Below are 17023 nucleotides of genomic sequence, written 5' to 3'. Positions count from 1 at the left end.
GAACTACTTCAGTCCTCTCAATCTAGTTTCTTTTGATTATGAAGCAGAAACACCACTATGGACTGGTCTGTATGTTCTTAAAAGCAATGAAGATTAAGATTACTTTGGATTCCCTTTACCTACTGAAATCATGATACATCTATTTGATGGCAGATTTAAGTTCAAAAGGTATAAAAAAATGCTATCACCTGGTTTCAGGGTTGTCTAAGTAATCAGTTCAGGACTCCTGTGAATACCTATGTATCAAGTTGCCCATGTATTATTATGGGAACTTATAGGTGACACTGTATGTTTCCATACTTACCTTTGATTCCAAATTCATGAAAGTTTAGATACTAATACTTTAGCATGATTAATCACAATTTTCCATTCATAAATTATATAAGCTTTTTGTCTTTTGTTACAGAATAGTAATATAGAGCTATTGAAAAACTACAGTTTTAAAATTAAATCTTAAGGAACTCTTAAGTTTAGAAAAAAGCTAAGATTAAATATTCAAATTAAAAAGCCTAAGTGCAACTGCATTATCTTTTTCAATAATTCAAGGATTTTGTCTGCGTAGGTATTTTCTCTACTATGCGGATAAAAACGCAACAAAATTTGATAATCAGTTTTCAACAGTTGCTGTGGAAAAAAATTGCCAATTGTTGCCATCCCAACAATGAGAATCTCCAAAAATCTAATTCTAAAATGATGGACAAATGATCTGTTGGTAGGCCATCTTCTAACCCATCTTGGTAGGACCTTCCAGACCTTCTACTCTACTAGCACTGACTCTGAGACTCCAAAGGACACCTCCATTTCATGATGAGGTATCAGAAAAGGATTTGTGTGGAGATTCACTGTAATATTATCTGAATAGTTTGTTTTCTTTTTTAGATATTAAAAAAAATACAGTGAAAAGTCAGTTAAATTAAGTGCACTATCCTAGAACATAATGAACAAGTTATAAAAGTGAATTACCTCTCTTAGAGTCTGATTCTCAAGCTATCAAAGGCCACACTAATTTGAAATAATTTTTCATAGGATGAAAAAGATCAAAGTTAAACATTTAATACACATTTAAGCCAGTTGGTTTCATAAGGGGAATACTATTCCACATTCATAGTCTGAAGCCATACCTCTCGTATAACTGTTGTTACTGGTTACAAAAAATGGATGGTATGAGAAGATGACTGGGGGAAAATCGGCCAATATTACCAGAAAACCAATCAATCAAGTAGTTTTTAAGTGCCTATATACTGAAATAGGTATTGGGGATATAAATAGCAGAATGACATAATCCTTGCATTCAAGGAACTAAGAAAACAATTTTAAACACAAGTCCTTCTGATAACAGATTAAAAAAGTCTTCACATAGAAAGAATATCACATCTACATAAAAGGTTATAGGACATGAGAAACAATTTGTTTTACTGGCTCCTCTGTATAAAAAGAAAGAAATGTATAAAACTAATGTAAACACAAATAATAACTTGACTAAATAAACTAGTCATTAGGAACCTGGTACTTGAGATCTGCTGCCAACCTTTCAGTAAGTGGCCAAACCCCTCTGATGCCACCTGCTTGGAGATTAATGTGAGATTTTTTAATGTTCAGGAACTTTAGAACTCTAGTTGGGAAGTCTTACCTCTGACTTTTAAATTTGGAAATAGGTCTCAGATGCCCCTTGATATCTTGGGTGGTGATATGGGGACAGGAAGATACAGTACTACTCATAATTCAGCACATTAACAACATCTGAAAGTGGGAATAAGCAAGAGGGAGGGAAGGAGGAAAGGAGACGCCAGTCATAGAAACTGGTAAAGGAGGACAGTCTGAAAAATGATGTTACTGCCACTGGCCACACCTTTTCCTCTGGCTACTGCAGCTTCAGCCTGGTTCTCACAGCATGGACCCTGACCCTGAGCACTTTATTTCAGAGTTATAAGTTCCTCCCTACCTCAAGTGCCCTCAATTAAGCTAATTCTCTGACCCTTGATGAGAACAAAGACATTGGGACATTGGATCCAAATGCAGTCGCAATCACCTGGAGTTTTCAAAACACTATTTTCTCCATCAGGTTAACTATATTGCAGTGCAACTGCTCATCTTACTGTCATCTTGCTCATACCAATTTGCTTCCTGACCTCACTACAATTCCTCTATTCTGGTCAGTTAACTATAGATTTCAGTGAAACGGGGCATCACATTGAGCTTGTCCTGGGTTAATAATGTCATGATTCCTGGTGGAAAAACCATAAGCAAGAAAACTGAGAGAAAAGGCAAAAAAGAAGATAGCATTTGGTCTCTGATTTAAACTGGTCTTACTATCTAGAGCAGGGTAAATAAGAAAATAAGTTTATGTTGCTTGGTATCTCCTTTACTTTCTGCTTAAAGAAACTGGGATATGAGGTTTCAAGAGTCCCTAGGAAAGAAAGGATTGCTAAGTAACCTTCTATTCAGTGCTGGAGTAGGGAGATTTCCTAGGAATTGGGTTTATAGCTAAGGCAGTTGAATCGTCAAAAAAGAAAATGTAGCTAGTAGTAGTGATAGCATTGTTCATATTCTATCAACATTTAATACTTGCACCATGGTCAATCAGCTTTCCTTCCTTCAAATGAGTGAAATCTGATTCATTCCAATAAACATTTATCAAGTTACTATTGTACAAACTAGGCACTATGCTAGAAGATGATTTTATTTATTAAAGGTTTTCATCCATTTGATATGTAATTGCACATAACCACATACCTAGTTTGGACAGGAAAATGAACCTGATATAAAGATGTTTGGGAAGACAGTAGGTGTTGCTCCAATGGCATGTGAAATTTCTTTTTTATCATGATTGTACATCACTAAAAATGGTATTAAAGGCATAAAAGACTGCCAAATGAGCTAGCTACATGTTTTCATTTTTGCCAATGGTACTCTTCCAAATTAAAAATAAATTACCATCAAGGTTCACTATTTGAATGTATCATTATTTAGTGTTAATATCTGAAGTAACCAATTTTTTGTTAAAGTTACTTCCTTAGGACTAAAGGAATCAACAGAGGGGGGGGGGAGAGGGGGAGAGAGAGAGAGAGAGAGAGAGAGAGAGAGAGAGAGAGAGAGAGAGAGAGAGAGAGAGAGAGAGAGAGAGAGAGAGAGAGAGAGAGAGAGAGAGAGAGAGAGAGAGAAAATATGGACCAAACACAAAATAAATGCTTATAGGCAAGTTAGTTACATAATCAAGGAAATATGCTTCTCAACATTTTGAGAGCTAAAAGGAGGGATAATGGAAAAATAAAGTAGAGATACCCCCTAAATCCATTTATTTTGGAGTCTTTAAAAGTACATAAGATAAAAGATCAAAATGTGGTTTAATATTAGGACATGTTTCTATTAGGATAAATGGTATATGCTTTTAATCAAACCATCCTGTCAATTAGTTAATGGTAGGCAAAGAAACAATAATGTTTATGTTTAGCAGTGAAATACCTGATCATGATAAACTTCATACAACTTCACTATATTGGGGTGTCCTTCACAGAGTTTCAAAGCTGTTATTTCTTTCTGAGTGTTGGCTTCCATTCTGTAAAATGAAGTAGCCAGATTGTACCAATCTTTTCAAGCATATTTCCAATTCAATACTACCCTAAATCTAATTTTGTTTTTATTTAATGTGTACCAAGAACTTAAAATCAGTGTCAGGGAAGAAGAACAAAATTCCTGTAAAAGCAATGACTTTTAGAAATCATTTGGAAAATTATCCATTTATTTTGGAGAAAATCACTATCTGTGCCCAAAATAAGAAAGTCAAATGATAAGACTCCCTGTCTCATAATTTGGTAATAGCATTATATAGTACAATCACATCAGTTATAATAATCATTTAGCAAAAACAAACACATCTATTTTCTAGCCCTAATAATAATCCTTGTTAAACTAATATCTTTTTTATTTTTGGAAAGTTATTTTTGATGATTTAAAAAATATTGCTGTCATGCTCCAATGACTCTCCCCCCATTGAATTCCCCCAGAGAACCCTCCCTTGCAAGGAAATACAGTTAAACAAAGCAAATCAATATATTCTGGCAATGCTAGACTAATTTCTAGGAAAAAGTAACTATATATGACCAAAAAGTGTCTAAAAAACCCTGAAGAAATCTGATTATTAATAACTCTTCATAAAACCACATCAGTTAAATGTCCCTGTCAGAAGCAAAGAACCTTTCTATTAAAAATGCAGGTTAAGGATGCATGCTGCCTATGAAGACATAAAGCATAATAGATAATACAAACGATTGTTTTGAGACAGCATGCCATAGTGGAAAAGTACTAGATATGTAATTAAAAGAACTGTGTTAAAATAGTGACTCATCCACTTATGAGCTGTATAACTGTGGGTAAGCTGCTTAACCTCGAGTCTTAGTTTCCATCATCTGTAAAATTAGAATAATGATACATGGACAAGCTGATTCTCACAGGGCTATTGTGAGAAATGAAATAATGTATGTTAAATTGAGATGTAAAGTACTAAATAAGTGTATATTATTATGAACCAAAAAAAAGTTTGATCTATGAACAACTTCATTTATAAAATAAATCAAATGGTATGGGAACAAAAGCACAAAAATACTTTCAAAAACATGCATACCTTTTGCTTATTATTTTGACTGCATATTCTTGGTTGCTTTTTCTGTGTAAGCATTTTCGACAAATTGAAAAACTTCCTTCTCCCAGGGGCTTGTCTTTAAGATCTAGGTCATAGTGCTGGTAAAATGGAGAGTCCTGGAAATAAGTCAACAATGTTTAACTTAAATAACATATATACTATTTAAAGGTAAGACAATCTTAAAATATTGATTAATATTTGACATTCATTAAAAACAAAGTTCAACAATGGATTTTACTTTTATTTTCTTACAATTTGTTTAAATTATGTAATCCTATTAAGCTGTTTTTTGAAGCTTATACCAACTGCAGAGAACAGTTCTCTACAACAAAACATAAATCTAATGGCTTCATAGTATTTTTTCTCATATTATAACTTTAATATATCACAGGACTCTTAAGAGACAAATATTTACAGTTAAAATATTCACATCAGAATTCTTGCAAAGCACAAATACATTACTATCAGAATTCATGCAAAGCACAAATATATTACTACCTTCATCATTGCACTCCTGGCAACATTTGTCACTCCTGGACGTTCAATTCCCATGTGAAACTGAAGAGGATCTATGACAGCTGCATTGCGCTTAAATAAGATAGAAGGAGCTACAAAAGAATATCCCTGGGGGTGGAGAAAAGTTAAAAAAAAAGATAAAAGGTTTAGATTTTACAAACTGAAAGAATTAATTTTAGGTTAACTGCTAGAACTATGGAAATTTGAAGGAAGAAAAAACAAGGATGGGTAGATATTATTTTAAGGTTTAAGATACATCTTTGTTTCAATAAAAAGGAAGTTAGATGCTTTCTAGAAGAAGAATGTGCCACCTTCTGGTATAGTCAAATTAATTTAAAATTAAGAAAATTAAAAATTTTTTTCTTCTCATCTGTTAAAAGAAAAAAATGATTGCTAATTTTAGTTCTCTTTATTTGTGACAAAAGCATGCAATTCAAAGTGGCTAGATTCCAAAGAAATTTAGAGTATTAAAAACAAGCTGTGTTGTCATTAGCAAAAGTGCTATTTTTAATTGGAAAAATGGACTTTACCTTAATAAATTTTCAATTTGAGATCATTTGATCCTGTTACTGGAATACCATAGCCCAATTAAACAAAGTTTCCTTCAATTTATAAATATAACAGTGTACTAGAATAATCATGTTTAATCACAGATAAGAGTACCAAATAACATATTTACTCATTTATAACCCATAATTTAAAGAAACAAAGCTTATTAGTTAGAATAGCAAATCTTAAAGTATAATAGATATCCCTTTAAAAGGGCAAAATCTTTTGAAAATGCTTAAGAGGTGGAAAGCAATTAAGAATAATGATTGAACAACATAAGAAATGAAACCAATTGTAATGATCAATGTTTCTATACAGATATAAAATAATTCATCATATTTTCTATAAAAGGCTTCATGAAATACAAATTTTCCTATATAAATACAAATAACTTAATTCCTTTTGTATATAAAAATCAACCCCCACCCCTTTTTAGTTGGATAGGAGAACCCATAGCTCTGGTAGAACACTACCAACCCAGGCTAGCTCCTTTCAAAACAATTTACAGAATTCCTGGGGATACAGAGAGCTTAATTAAGAGGGCCATAGCCTCTAAATGTCAGAGGCAGGATTTGAATCCAGGTCTTCTTGACTTAGCTTCTTTTGTTGTTTTTCATATATCAATAATAAACTCTTAAAATATCTTGTGTTTAATAAACTATAAAATTTATTAAATGTAATTTGTAGCTGTAGCCTTATTATAATGTCACGTGGACTAACATGAAAAATTTAAAGAACATTTTCATAAGATTGTTAAAATCACATGAAGATGGGAAAAGATAATAATTATTTTATAAACATATGTACATTGGATATTTGAGAGTACCTGAAATAGTCTCTCAGAACTCTGAGGCAGAGCTGCAGGAGAATATGTGGGATCCATTTCTGTAAACTCCTCTGCAAAATTACTGACATCTAACTCATCCCGGATTACTGGTTTAAATGGTGCGGGCACTTTTTTGGCAGCTAAATCATCCCAATTTATTTTCTAAATAAAAAAAAATAGTAGTAATCAATAAAAACAGACAATGATTAAGAGAAAAATTACTTTGAATATGATCACCAAATTTAAACTAATTAGACTAAGAGGAGTTAAGTATAATTCAATGACTTTAAAAAAATGTAAAATCTATTACAGGATTCAATCTGAAAGGTATCATATATTTTAGAATACTGTGGTATCCTCCAGGGGGCACTGCAATATCTTAATTTACAGTTGGAAAAAAAAGAAAAATTTCTTTAATACAGAAGTTTCTTGAATGGTAGTAGGCCAAAGCAAAAACACAAAAATTAAAAATTTTTCCCAAAGATTCACATTGGATGTTATTCAACTGGTCTTTTCTGATATAATTAGAGTTGTGAAAGGTCCTCTTCTTGTCCCTAACTTGAGTCTTCATTCCCAATAGCCACAGGGTTGTCAGCTCCTCTTAAATCTCATCCCATGTATGTATGCCTTTTCTTTTCAGAATGGGATGCATGTTCTCGGATCCTAGTCCTCTTCATTCAGTAGTTCTCTAATCACCTGATGTAGTGTTTGGGGGGAAAAGTGGTATTTAGAGGGAGAAAGTATTGTATGATCCCATGAAAAGTTTAAGGGTTTCTAAATGCTAAAAATATGATAAGAGATAAAGCATCCAATTAAAAAATTTCTAGATTTCTCTTAATTCTATTTTCCATAGCAATATTTACATTGATAATAAAACTTTTGTCTTTCCACTAACAAATAAGTCTTTTAAAAATCCCAGTTTCAATACATTTCTCTATATGTTTATTTCAGAATCTCTTTTTTAAATGATTCTGGGTATACAGTATCAGGCAATGACTAGTGACTATGAGACAGAAATTATAATAGTGTGAAATGTGATGCAAAAAACTGATGAGCCCATATTCTCCTGTAGACATTGCCTGATTAAATTTAATCAGTTAATAGAAAATGTTTTCCTTATGCCCTCTTGTGGAAGAAATGGAAATAAATTTGATCGCTGAATTTTTTAATTTGAAGGGAACTTAAAGATCATTCTAGACCAACCCCTTCAGTTCTATAAATTTTGATCTTAAAATCTAGAGACCAAAGTGACTTGTCCAGATCAACTAGCTAGAGAAGATCGAGCCTCTCAGTTCAGTGCTGTTTTTTCTGAGGCAGTAATGGTTTCCATTAAAAAAAAAAATCATCTCTTGGAGCTTTGAAAATGGCTGGAGAACATTCAGGAGGGCAACTTTGATACAGAAGATTTTTGAGTTCATGATATTAAGATGACCCGATGAAAGATATGGAGATATTTAGTTTGGGAAGAAAAGATATAAAAGGGACATGAACAGAATCTTCAGCTACTTCTGGGCTGTCACGCGTAAGAGGGATAAGACTTTCTGTTTGGGCATAGTGGGAAGAACTATAAATGTTAGGTTGAAAAAACAAACAAAAAAAAGGTTTGAAGTAAAGAAAAACTTCTTACCACTTATTTATATAGAAGTAGAATGAGTTGCTTAGGCAGCTAAGCAGTGCTGTGGAAAGACTGAATGGGTTTGTAGTTAAGTTATCGTGCAGTTGGGTCCAATTCTGTGACCCCGTGGAACATAACACACTAATATTGCCCATTGGGTTTTCTTGGCAAGGATACTGGAGTGGTTTGCCATTCCAGTGAATTGAGGCAAATAGAAGTTAAGTTGCCTAGATTCACACACCTATTTTAAGTGTCAAGAATAAAATCAAGTCAAGAAGACCTGAGTTTAAATCCTGTCTCAGACACCTAGTTGTTAAGCTGTGTGAGGCTCAGCAAGCTACTTAAATCATTCTGACTTAAATTATATTACAGATTCTGAATTAGCCAAGAGATTTTCTTTCTATAAACAAAATAAAACAACATATTTTAAGCCTTTATATCAAAGAAAATATTTACTTGCATAAAAGATGATAAAGTGTTAGCAGTAGCTTATAAACTGATCAAGGAATAGAAATAACGAAACTATTCTCCAATTAGAATATATAAATAGAAATAAATTTCTAGAGATTTCAACCAAAGTGGTTCAACAGCATTATATTTTCACATATGAGGATAGTAGTGTCCTTAAAAGAAAATAATAATAAAAATGACTCAGGGAAGTAAGGACAATCATGTCTTACTGTATTATCACATAGTAGACATAATAAATATTAACTGAATTCATTTACCTGAAAGAAGGGATGCTCTTTGATTTCATCTGCATCTCGTGGTCCACAACCCAATCTTTTCTTAGGATCTTTTACCAAGAGATGCTGAATTATATCTTTAGCTAAAGCACTCATTTCTGGGGGATATGGAGGTTCACTTTTTAAGATTCTCCTGTAGAAAGATATTTGCTATTAAAATATAGCCTTTATAGTAGATGGCTAAATAAATATTTATTTAAGAAAACATTGTTGCATGATGCTTTAGAATTGAATTAGACAATAAAGAATTTTACTTAAAATATGTTTAAACATGAGTTACTATAGAACTGGGATTCTTAAATGCAAGAAAATCCAAGAATGAAAATTAATGCATCAAGCTTTGGCTAAAAATTAAATGGACTTTGCTCTCTCACTTTCTATTGAATCTATCCCTGCTATCTGAGAACATTCCTGTTTCATTAGTCTTTAAAAGAAAACAACGGGAACCCCCCCAAATTTTCCCTTGATGTTCTCATCCTCTCAAGCTACCGTTACATCTCTTCTCTGTTGCACTTAAAAATCTTAAGAGGTGTCTGCTTGTTTGTTACTTCTGCTTCTTTATCATTTACTTACCTCTCAACATCAAACATTTATTGGATTAAAATATATAGCAATATAAGGTACAGAGTTGACTTGATTAAGTTCAAGATCCTTTCCAATTAAAAAATATCAGAGCACACATCACAACTAATATTAATGTTTAATTTTAAGATAAATAGAAAAAAGCATCAACCATATTCCATTAAATTTTTAAAACTGTACACCACCATTTTTAGGGTTAATGGGAATGTAGGAGGTAGTAAAGGAGAAGGTGACAGTTAGAATCATTCTCCTATACAACTCTTTTGATACCAGGAAGGAATCATTAAGACCTTTCATGTAGAAAAATGTATTTTATGGCTCAATGCTACAAAAAGGACAAAGCCTACACCTACCCCACCCCCTAGTCATGTGAAAATTATACATCCTCTGCCTAATTTTTATAGTTCTATATAATCTAATAACAACTCATATTTCCAGCCTCAATGGACACTTATTTCCTCATCAGGATTCTGTAGTCATGCTCTATGGCAAAAATGAAAATAGGAAAAGGAAAATGTGGAAATAGGTATCAAATGAAAACATTTGAACAACCCAGTGGAATTGCTTGTTGGCTCTGGAAGGGGGGAAGGAAAGATAATGGATCATGTAAACATGGAAAAATATTTAAAAATAAATTTAAAAAAAGGATTCTGTATCTAGTTGAAGTGGACTACTTTTATTCCTTACACTTGACATTCTTTAAAAAAATTTTTTTTTTATTAAACCCTTACCTTCCATCTTGGAATTAATACTGTGTATTGGTTCCAAGGCTGAAGAGTGGTAAGGGCTAGACAATGGGGGTTAAGTGACTTGTCCAGGTCTACACAGCTGGGAAGTGTCTAAGGCCAGATTTGAACCTAGGACCTCCCTTCTACACTTGATATTCTATCTTCTTTTAAGATTAAGATAGCATTGTGGACCATAAAACATTTTCTCTATATGAGTGGCCCTAATGATTTTTTAAAATAATATCAGAACTGTACATGAGAATGATTCCGACTGCCTCCTTCTCCTTGTCTACTTCCTACATGGTGGCATGCAGGTTAAAAGATTTTTTGGAAGATGGGTATAGTTTGGCTCCCCCTCCATTTAAAAAGAAATACTCATGTTAGTTGTAATGTATGTGGGAAGTGGGAAGGGGTAACTTTGCCTCTTCTATAGCATTGGGGGCCATAAAACATTTTCCCCTATGATTCAGTGATAATGAATATAATGAAATACATTATTTTGTATAATTTTAAAAATAAAAGAGAGAATGTGATATAACAGGAAGAAGATCTATCTAAGAATCAGATAGACTTGGTTTCTAGTCCTACTTCTAATACCAGCTTTGGGACTCTAGGCAAGTCACTAAACCTTTCAAGACCAAACAACTCTTTAAGACTGCAAATCATAGAAGGACAACATGTATTGGTAGAGACAATCTATAAACTAAGAGTTCTCAAAATGCTGAAATTATAGGTCTGGGTTAAAACAATATAAAAGCTATGAATTTACATTTAAAAGGAGAGTAGAAGAGACTATTTAAAACCCCAAGGTATAATAAATAAGACAAATTTAGTACATAAAGTAAATAACAGGTTGTTTACCTTCTTTGGTTAGGTGAAAAAATTCCTTTAAATAGGTGAAAAATTCTCAATGGCTGTTAAAAGAACTAAGTCATATCATATAATTATTCTATTTTAAAGCCACAATTAGCTATTTCTAAGTAGGCACACGTAGAAACAAAACTCCACTACTTGCTTCAAGCAAACAATAAGAGTTATTATTAAAGGAACATAAATGGAGCCATACATTTTGACCAAATATTTTGGTAGTGCTATTAATTTGAAGGATTAGCCATAACTCTTCAACAAGAGAATTCCACTTTTAGTCATATATCGTTTGGAATAAAGACCAAATCTTAATGGTTCAAAATGGCAAAGATGGTAGAAAAGGAAAAATCAGTATAACTTCATTCTTTTCCACAACTGCTCCAGTTGAAGAAGAACACCAGATCAAGTAATGATAAAGAAATTCAAGGAGAAACCACAGCAAGTCATTTTCTAGCCTAGATCATCATAGGGAGAAAGCCAGAGGCCTGTGGGCCCATCCTGGAAGGCTTGTGTAGAGTCTTCGACATCCAGTCAGGGCTGAGGTCTTCAGTGCTGTGCACCAGGACATGGAACAGAGTGGTAAGGGACCTTGCAACAGATCTGACCTCAAGCTTTATAACTTGCAAGGAACAGGATCATGAGCCAGTCTGCTGCTGAATAGATGGGACCCTGGAGCTGGGTTGTGTTTCTGTAGGGGATGTCTTGGACTTAAATTACAGGGAAGAAGCAGAACAGAAGCAAGGGGCAGCTGTGTGACTTTATCACTTTTTACCAAGTTCTCCAACAGGTTCCTAACTGGTTTCTCTGCCTCAAATCTTTCCCACTTTAATCTGTTCTCCATACTGCTGCCAAAATAATTCTCTTTTAACTCAAATTTGATTATGTGATCTCCATATTCAACCAATTCCAAGCGCTTCCAATTGTCTTTAGTATCAAATAAAACTCCTTTTTAATGCGTGCAGCTTTATACAATCTGATCTAGCCTCATTGGATATCACGTCTCTTCCAATATACTCTGTATCCAGTCAAATGGAACTTTAAAAAAATTCTTCACACATGGTGTGCCCTCTTCTTTTAAGATGCAGCATGGGCACTACATTTTACTTGAAGCCTTTTCCTGAGGCAAGCTCCATATCTACTATTCCTCCAAGTACTAGTGTTGCATTTTCAGTTGTATTTAACTCGTTTGATATATTTGCATTTATCAACTTTATATTTATGCTGCATATATTTTTATTTGTACTTACTTCATTATTAGAATGTAAGCTCATTGTGATTAGAGTCTATTCAGTTCTTTGTATTTTTATCTCTATCCTCCAACACATAATAGTAATTTAACAGAGACATACTGATTAACTGGTATTTGACATAGAAAACCAACTGATCCTGGACCAGGGATATGCATTCAGCTCCAGCCACAACCATGGGCTGGGCTGTAGTCTATAGATGAGTACAATTTGGGTAAGGAACATGGATCAAGAGTAAGCCTACAGTCCTTCCAACTTGATGACAAGGTCTAGTGCTAGCAACTGTCTCCGGGAATTTATCTAATAAATAGCCACTGAGAGAAGCTTTGAATGAAGATAAAGGTAGTTGTGGATATAATGCATTCCAGCCTTGTGTAAATGCGAAGGGGAAGCTGGAGATGTCAAGTTAAGGAATGGCTAGTAATTCAGCTTGGATGGAATATAAAATGTATGAAAGGTTGTAATATGCTATAATATTATAAAGGTAGATTGGAAACATTTTTTGTTTTAGTTTTTTATTTTAATCACAAATTTCCACATAAGTTTTCTGAAGTAATAATCCATATTGTCTCCCTCTCCTCTTCCTTCCCACCTCCTAGAGCTGGCAGGTAATTCAATCTGGGTTATACATATATTATCACATAAAATATGTTCCCATATTATTCTTTGTAAGTGAATAATCTTATAAAACCAAAGCCCTAAAATGTATACTCAAACAATTGATAAATCAAAGGCTTAGACTGGAATCATATTGTGGGTAGTTTTAAATACCAGGATGAAGAGGCAATATTTTGTTCTAGCAGCAATGGGGAGCCCCTGAAAGCTTTTGAGTAGGACAATGACATAGTCAGCTTTGTGCTTCAAGAAGATTAATTTGGTAGCTGTGTGAGGATAAATTTGAAAGAGGAGATACTGGAAGTAGGCAGATCAAATAGGAGGCTGGCATAATAGTTCAGTGAAGTGGTACTGTGTGAGTGGTAGAGATCTTGTTGAGGTAAAATAGATCTGAGTTGGCAACTAATTAGATATGAAGGCAGGTGTGTGAAGAACAAGAATGATTCTGATGAACCTAAGTGACAGGAAGGATAATAATACCCTCAAAAGAAAAAAGGATATTTGGAGAAGGAACAGACTTGAGAGAGAGGATGATTAGTTCTCTTTTGAGCACGAGATTGAGATGTTGGTAGAATATTCATGTGGAATGGAACAGTAGATATTTGGATAATTAGAATTAAGAGAGAAAGATTAAGGCTAGATGTATAGATTTGGGAGATATCAGTATAGACATTACAACTGAACTCACAAAAGCTGAGAATACCAAGAGAAAGAATACAAGAGAAAGAGGATCCAGGATTTGAACTTTAGGGACTTCTGTCCTTAGGAGGCAGGGGTTAGAAAGATCTAGGCGCAATAAGATAGGCAGGAGAACTATCAGGGTACAATTTCATGAATGCTAAGGAAGGGTGGAGATCAAAGTGAAAAAATTAATAGGCAGCTGGCCCTGTTCTCTATTTTAAAATCACATTTTAAAAGTAAGAATTGGAATTAGAGAGAATTAGTAAACTAGAATGTAAGCTCATGGTGAATAAGTATTACTTCCTTATTTGTAATTAAATCCTCAGGGCTGAATATGATGCCTGGCACATAAGTGCTTAATAAATACTTGGTAATTGACTTATTAATTGAAAAAACAGTACTTTTTGTGGTCATAGGAAAATGGAAATAAAATAGAGCCTATCAAATTGGGACTAAAACAAATTACAGTACAAACAAGATGGATCTGGCCTCAGACACTTCCTACTGCATTACTCTGGTGGGCAAGTCACTTTTTGTCTGTTTGCCTAGCTGTTTCCCTTCTGTCTTAAGAGTTGTTAGTGAGACAGAAAGTAAGGGTTTTTAAAAAAGAAACAATGGCAAGTCTCAAAAGCTTATAAATTGTAGCACAAGTGCCAGTTTGTATTGGGAAGGGGAATTTCTTCAGTGGGAATTCCTTTCGGCAATGAAATCTCAGGTTAGAACAAACAATATGCAATATGGAGAATTCAGAGCAGTGTGGGAAAACATGAACTGATGAAAAGTGAAATATATATAACTAGGAAATAAATATACTTAGTGATTATAATAATTTAAATGGGAATTTTAAAACAAACATAATGAAACTCAATATTATAGTATTATAATGACCAAATGACTCCGAAGAAAAGGTAAGAAAAATCTATTTATCTCCTATCTTTTGGAGATGGACCTCTATGGGTATGTAACATTGCATGTGCCATCAGACTTAATTGTTGTGTTGGCTACCTTTGATAAACTGCTTTTTCTTCCTTTCTTTTTTTATTCTTTGTTAAACTGGTAGGGCAGGAAAGAGGGATAAATTTGGAAATGAAGCTTTTTATATAAAGAAGATATAAAAATAAAGAATATTTTAAAAAATAGTTGTTTTTCAGTTGTTTTAGTCATGTATGACTCCACTTAGGGTATTCTTAGCTAAGATACTAGAGCAGGTTACCATTTCCTTTTCTAGGTCATTTTTATATATATGAGGAAACTGAGACATTCTTTCATCCTCATTCACCTCAATCCTACTCCTATCTTGCCTGTGCATTCCTCTTTGTGACCTTTCAAACTCCTGTTCTTTAATTAATATACTTCCTTTCATTTAAGTATAAATGGCAAAAGCCCAGTCCTTACAGAATGCATAAGAAGACCTGCATGGCTCTAAACCATTTGTAGGCTTGGTGAGACTGCTTCCAGGGATATGTAATATAAGGTTCTTTTTTCCTTCACTTCAACTAAGATGCCAGTATTCTCTTGTTTTCTGTATCCTTGTTGTCTGAAGATGTCTTTTAATTGGCTACTGAACTGAAAATAAATGTGCATATAAAACCTTTAGGTAGACAAATCTCTCACTCTCTTTCTCCAAAGCTTTTAAATGAGGAAGAAGAAATGTTTATGTTTATGGTATCTGGGTGAGCGAGGGACTTTGGTTCCTATTTTCCAGCTGGCTACCATGCCTACTTCTTTTGTCTCATGTTTATTCTTTACTGATTTTAGGTGAATAAATATGCAGAGATTGAATAGACCAAGTGAGGTCCTTGCATATCTAGGCAAGATATGCATATCTAGATATGCTCCGTCTCTTTTTTATTTATGCCTCTTTGGTCATATTATATCCATTTATACTTCTTTGGGCATATTATGCCCAATGTCTATAATAAGTTATGTCAATCAATAACTCAATGAGCTCAAGTTTCTTGTGGGTAGTGACCATGTCTTATTTAAACTTTATACTTCCCTCAGTATCTATCCAAGTGGAGGATTTAGTAGAGAAAATTGAAAACACTGTTTTGAATTTAAAAATATAAAGCTAAGGAATACTTGCGCAGAAAACAGGATTTGAATTGATTAAAACTATGATAAAACGTATGGGCCACTATATGTATCAGCAAAACCCTGTCCTGTATAGTAATGCCTTTAATTATTCTTAGTTAAAACTCAACTTTCACTTTAATTCTCTCTCTCTTCTAATGTTTACATTATAATATTTTTGAAGATCAATACATTTAATTAGAGGGAGTACGGCATAATAGTCAGGTGGCCTCAAAGTCAGGAAGATAGGTATTCAAGCCCCATCTCTGAGACATATTGCCTAAGTAATCCTGAGCAAATGTCAACCTTTCATGTCCCAGATAGCTCTTCAAGACTAGAAGTTGCAAAACAGTTGTTAGTTAGTATTATTAAGTCAAATTTTCTCATCAGAATCTTCTTATACCATTGGAATTATAAATTTGTTCAAAGATAAAAAATCCAAATCCTCAAAGATTTAATATAATGATGAAATTAATCTGGATTCTGTCATTATCAATATTGCTTTATAAACAATGTAAATATATATTTTACATTAACAATGCATATGTATCTATTAAATTACAACAGAAAATTTGGGTTTCTTTAAAAGTTTACAAAAGTAATAAAGAAGAACATTCAATTATAAAATTCTTACCAACTAAAAAAATTTGGAATTGTATTAAGGCAATATGGTATAAAAATAATCTTGAAAGAAACTTCATGCTATTTTTCCACAATTTAAAAACATGTTAAATTTAAATAAATCTTTATTTTGTTTTCTCACATAATTTAATGAACATAAAATGGTTCTACCTTTTTCTAAAATGAGAAAGCTTCCATTTAAAACAGTGATTTAATCATTTAATGAGTAAGTGCTAATTTTATAATTAAGACTTAAAGGCTTGTGATTCCTAGCAGTATATAAAAGGTATATAAAAAAGATCATATCTACAATTTTAAAAAATTAAAAATTTTTAATTTTTAATTTAAAATTAAAAAAAAAATTTTTTTTAATCTACAATCCTTTATAAAGGAAGTCCTTTACAGTACAGTTTCTTTCAAACCTCACTACCTTTGGCTGCTAAAAAAAGACATACTCCTGGTTTCAGGAGAACAAAAAAAAATAAAAAAGAGTAAAAAACAAAGGGTTTCAATTCAGTCAGCCATTCATTGATAATGAAATAATAGGCTGGGTGGTCAGGTCCCCAATGAGGTGAGAATGATCACTGGTATTTGTCTTGAATGTACTGGTAATATCAGGTCTATGATCTATGTAAGACTATGAGTGGCTCCTTAGTACAACTTCACTGGCCTTATATGGAGAATTTTCCTGTGAATTATATCATTTTCAGAATACTAG

General features: G+C 33.1%; 1 protein-coding gene across 6 annotated transcripts in view; it reads right to left on the bottom strand.

The window, feature by feature from the left end:
• RPS6KA5 (ribosomal protein S6 kinase A5) overlaps nt 1-17023 on the bottom strand; it is a 201727-nt gene that overhangs the window by 46775 nt on the left and 137929 nt on the right. For all 6 annotated transcript variants that reach the window (XM_056810522.1, XM_007472595.3, XM_007472594.3 and 3 more), the window contains 5 exons: nt 8874-9024; nt 6531-6692; nt 5138-5263; nt 4622-4755; nt 3463-3556 (listed from right to left, as the gene is read on the bottom strand). In XM_056810522.1, the coding sequence (XP_056666500.1) occupies nt 3463-3556; nt 4622-4755; nt 5138-5263; nt 6531-6692; nt 8874-9024 (667 nt within the window). The remainder of the gene's footprint in view (nt 1-3462; nt 3557-4621; nt 4756-5137; nt 5264-6530; nt 6693-8873; nt 9025-17023) is intronic.

This window comes from Monodelphis domestica, chromosome 1 (assembly GCF_027887165.1).
Source record: "Monodelphis domestica isolate mMonDom1 chromosome 1, mMonDom1.pri, whole genome shotgun sequence".
NCBI classification, from domain to species: Eukaryota; Metazoa; Chordata; class Mammalia; order Didelphimorphia; family Didelphidae; genus Monodelphis; species Monodelphis domestica.
Note: the sequence above shows the minus strand (reverse complement) of the source record. Positions and strands in the feature narration are given on the sequence as shown.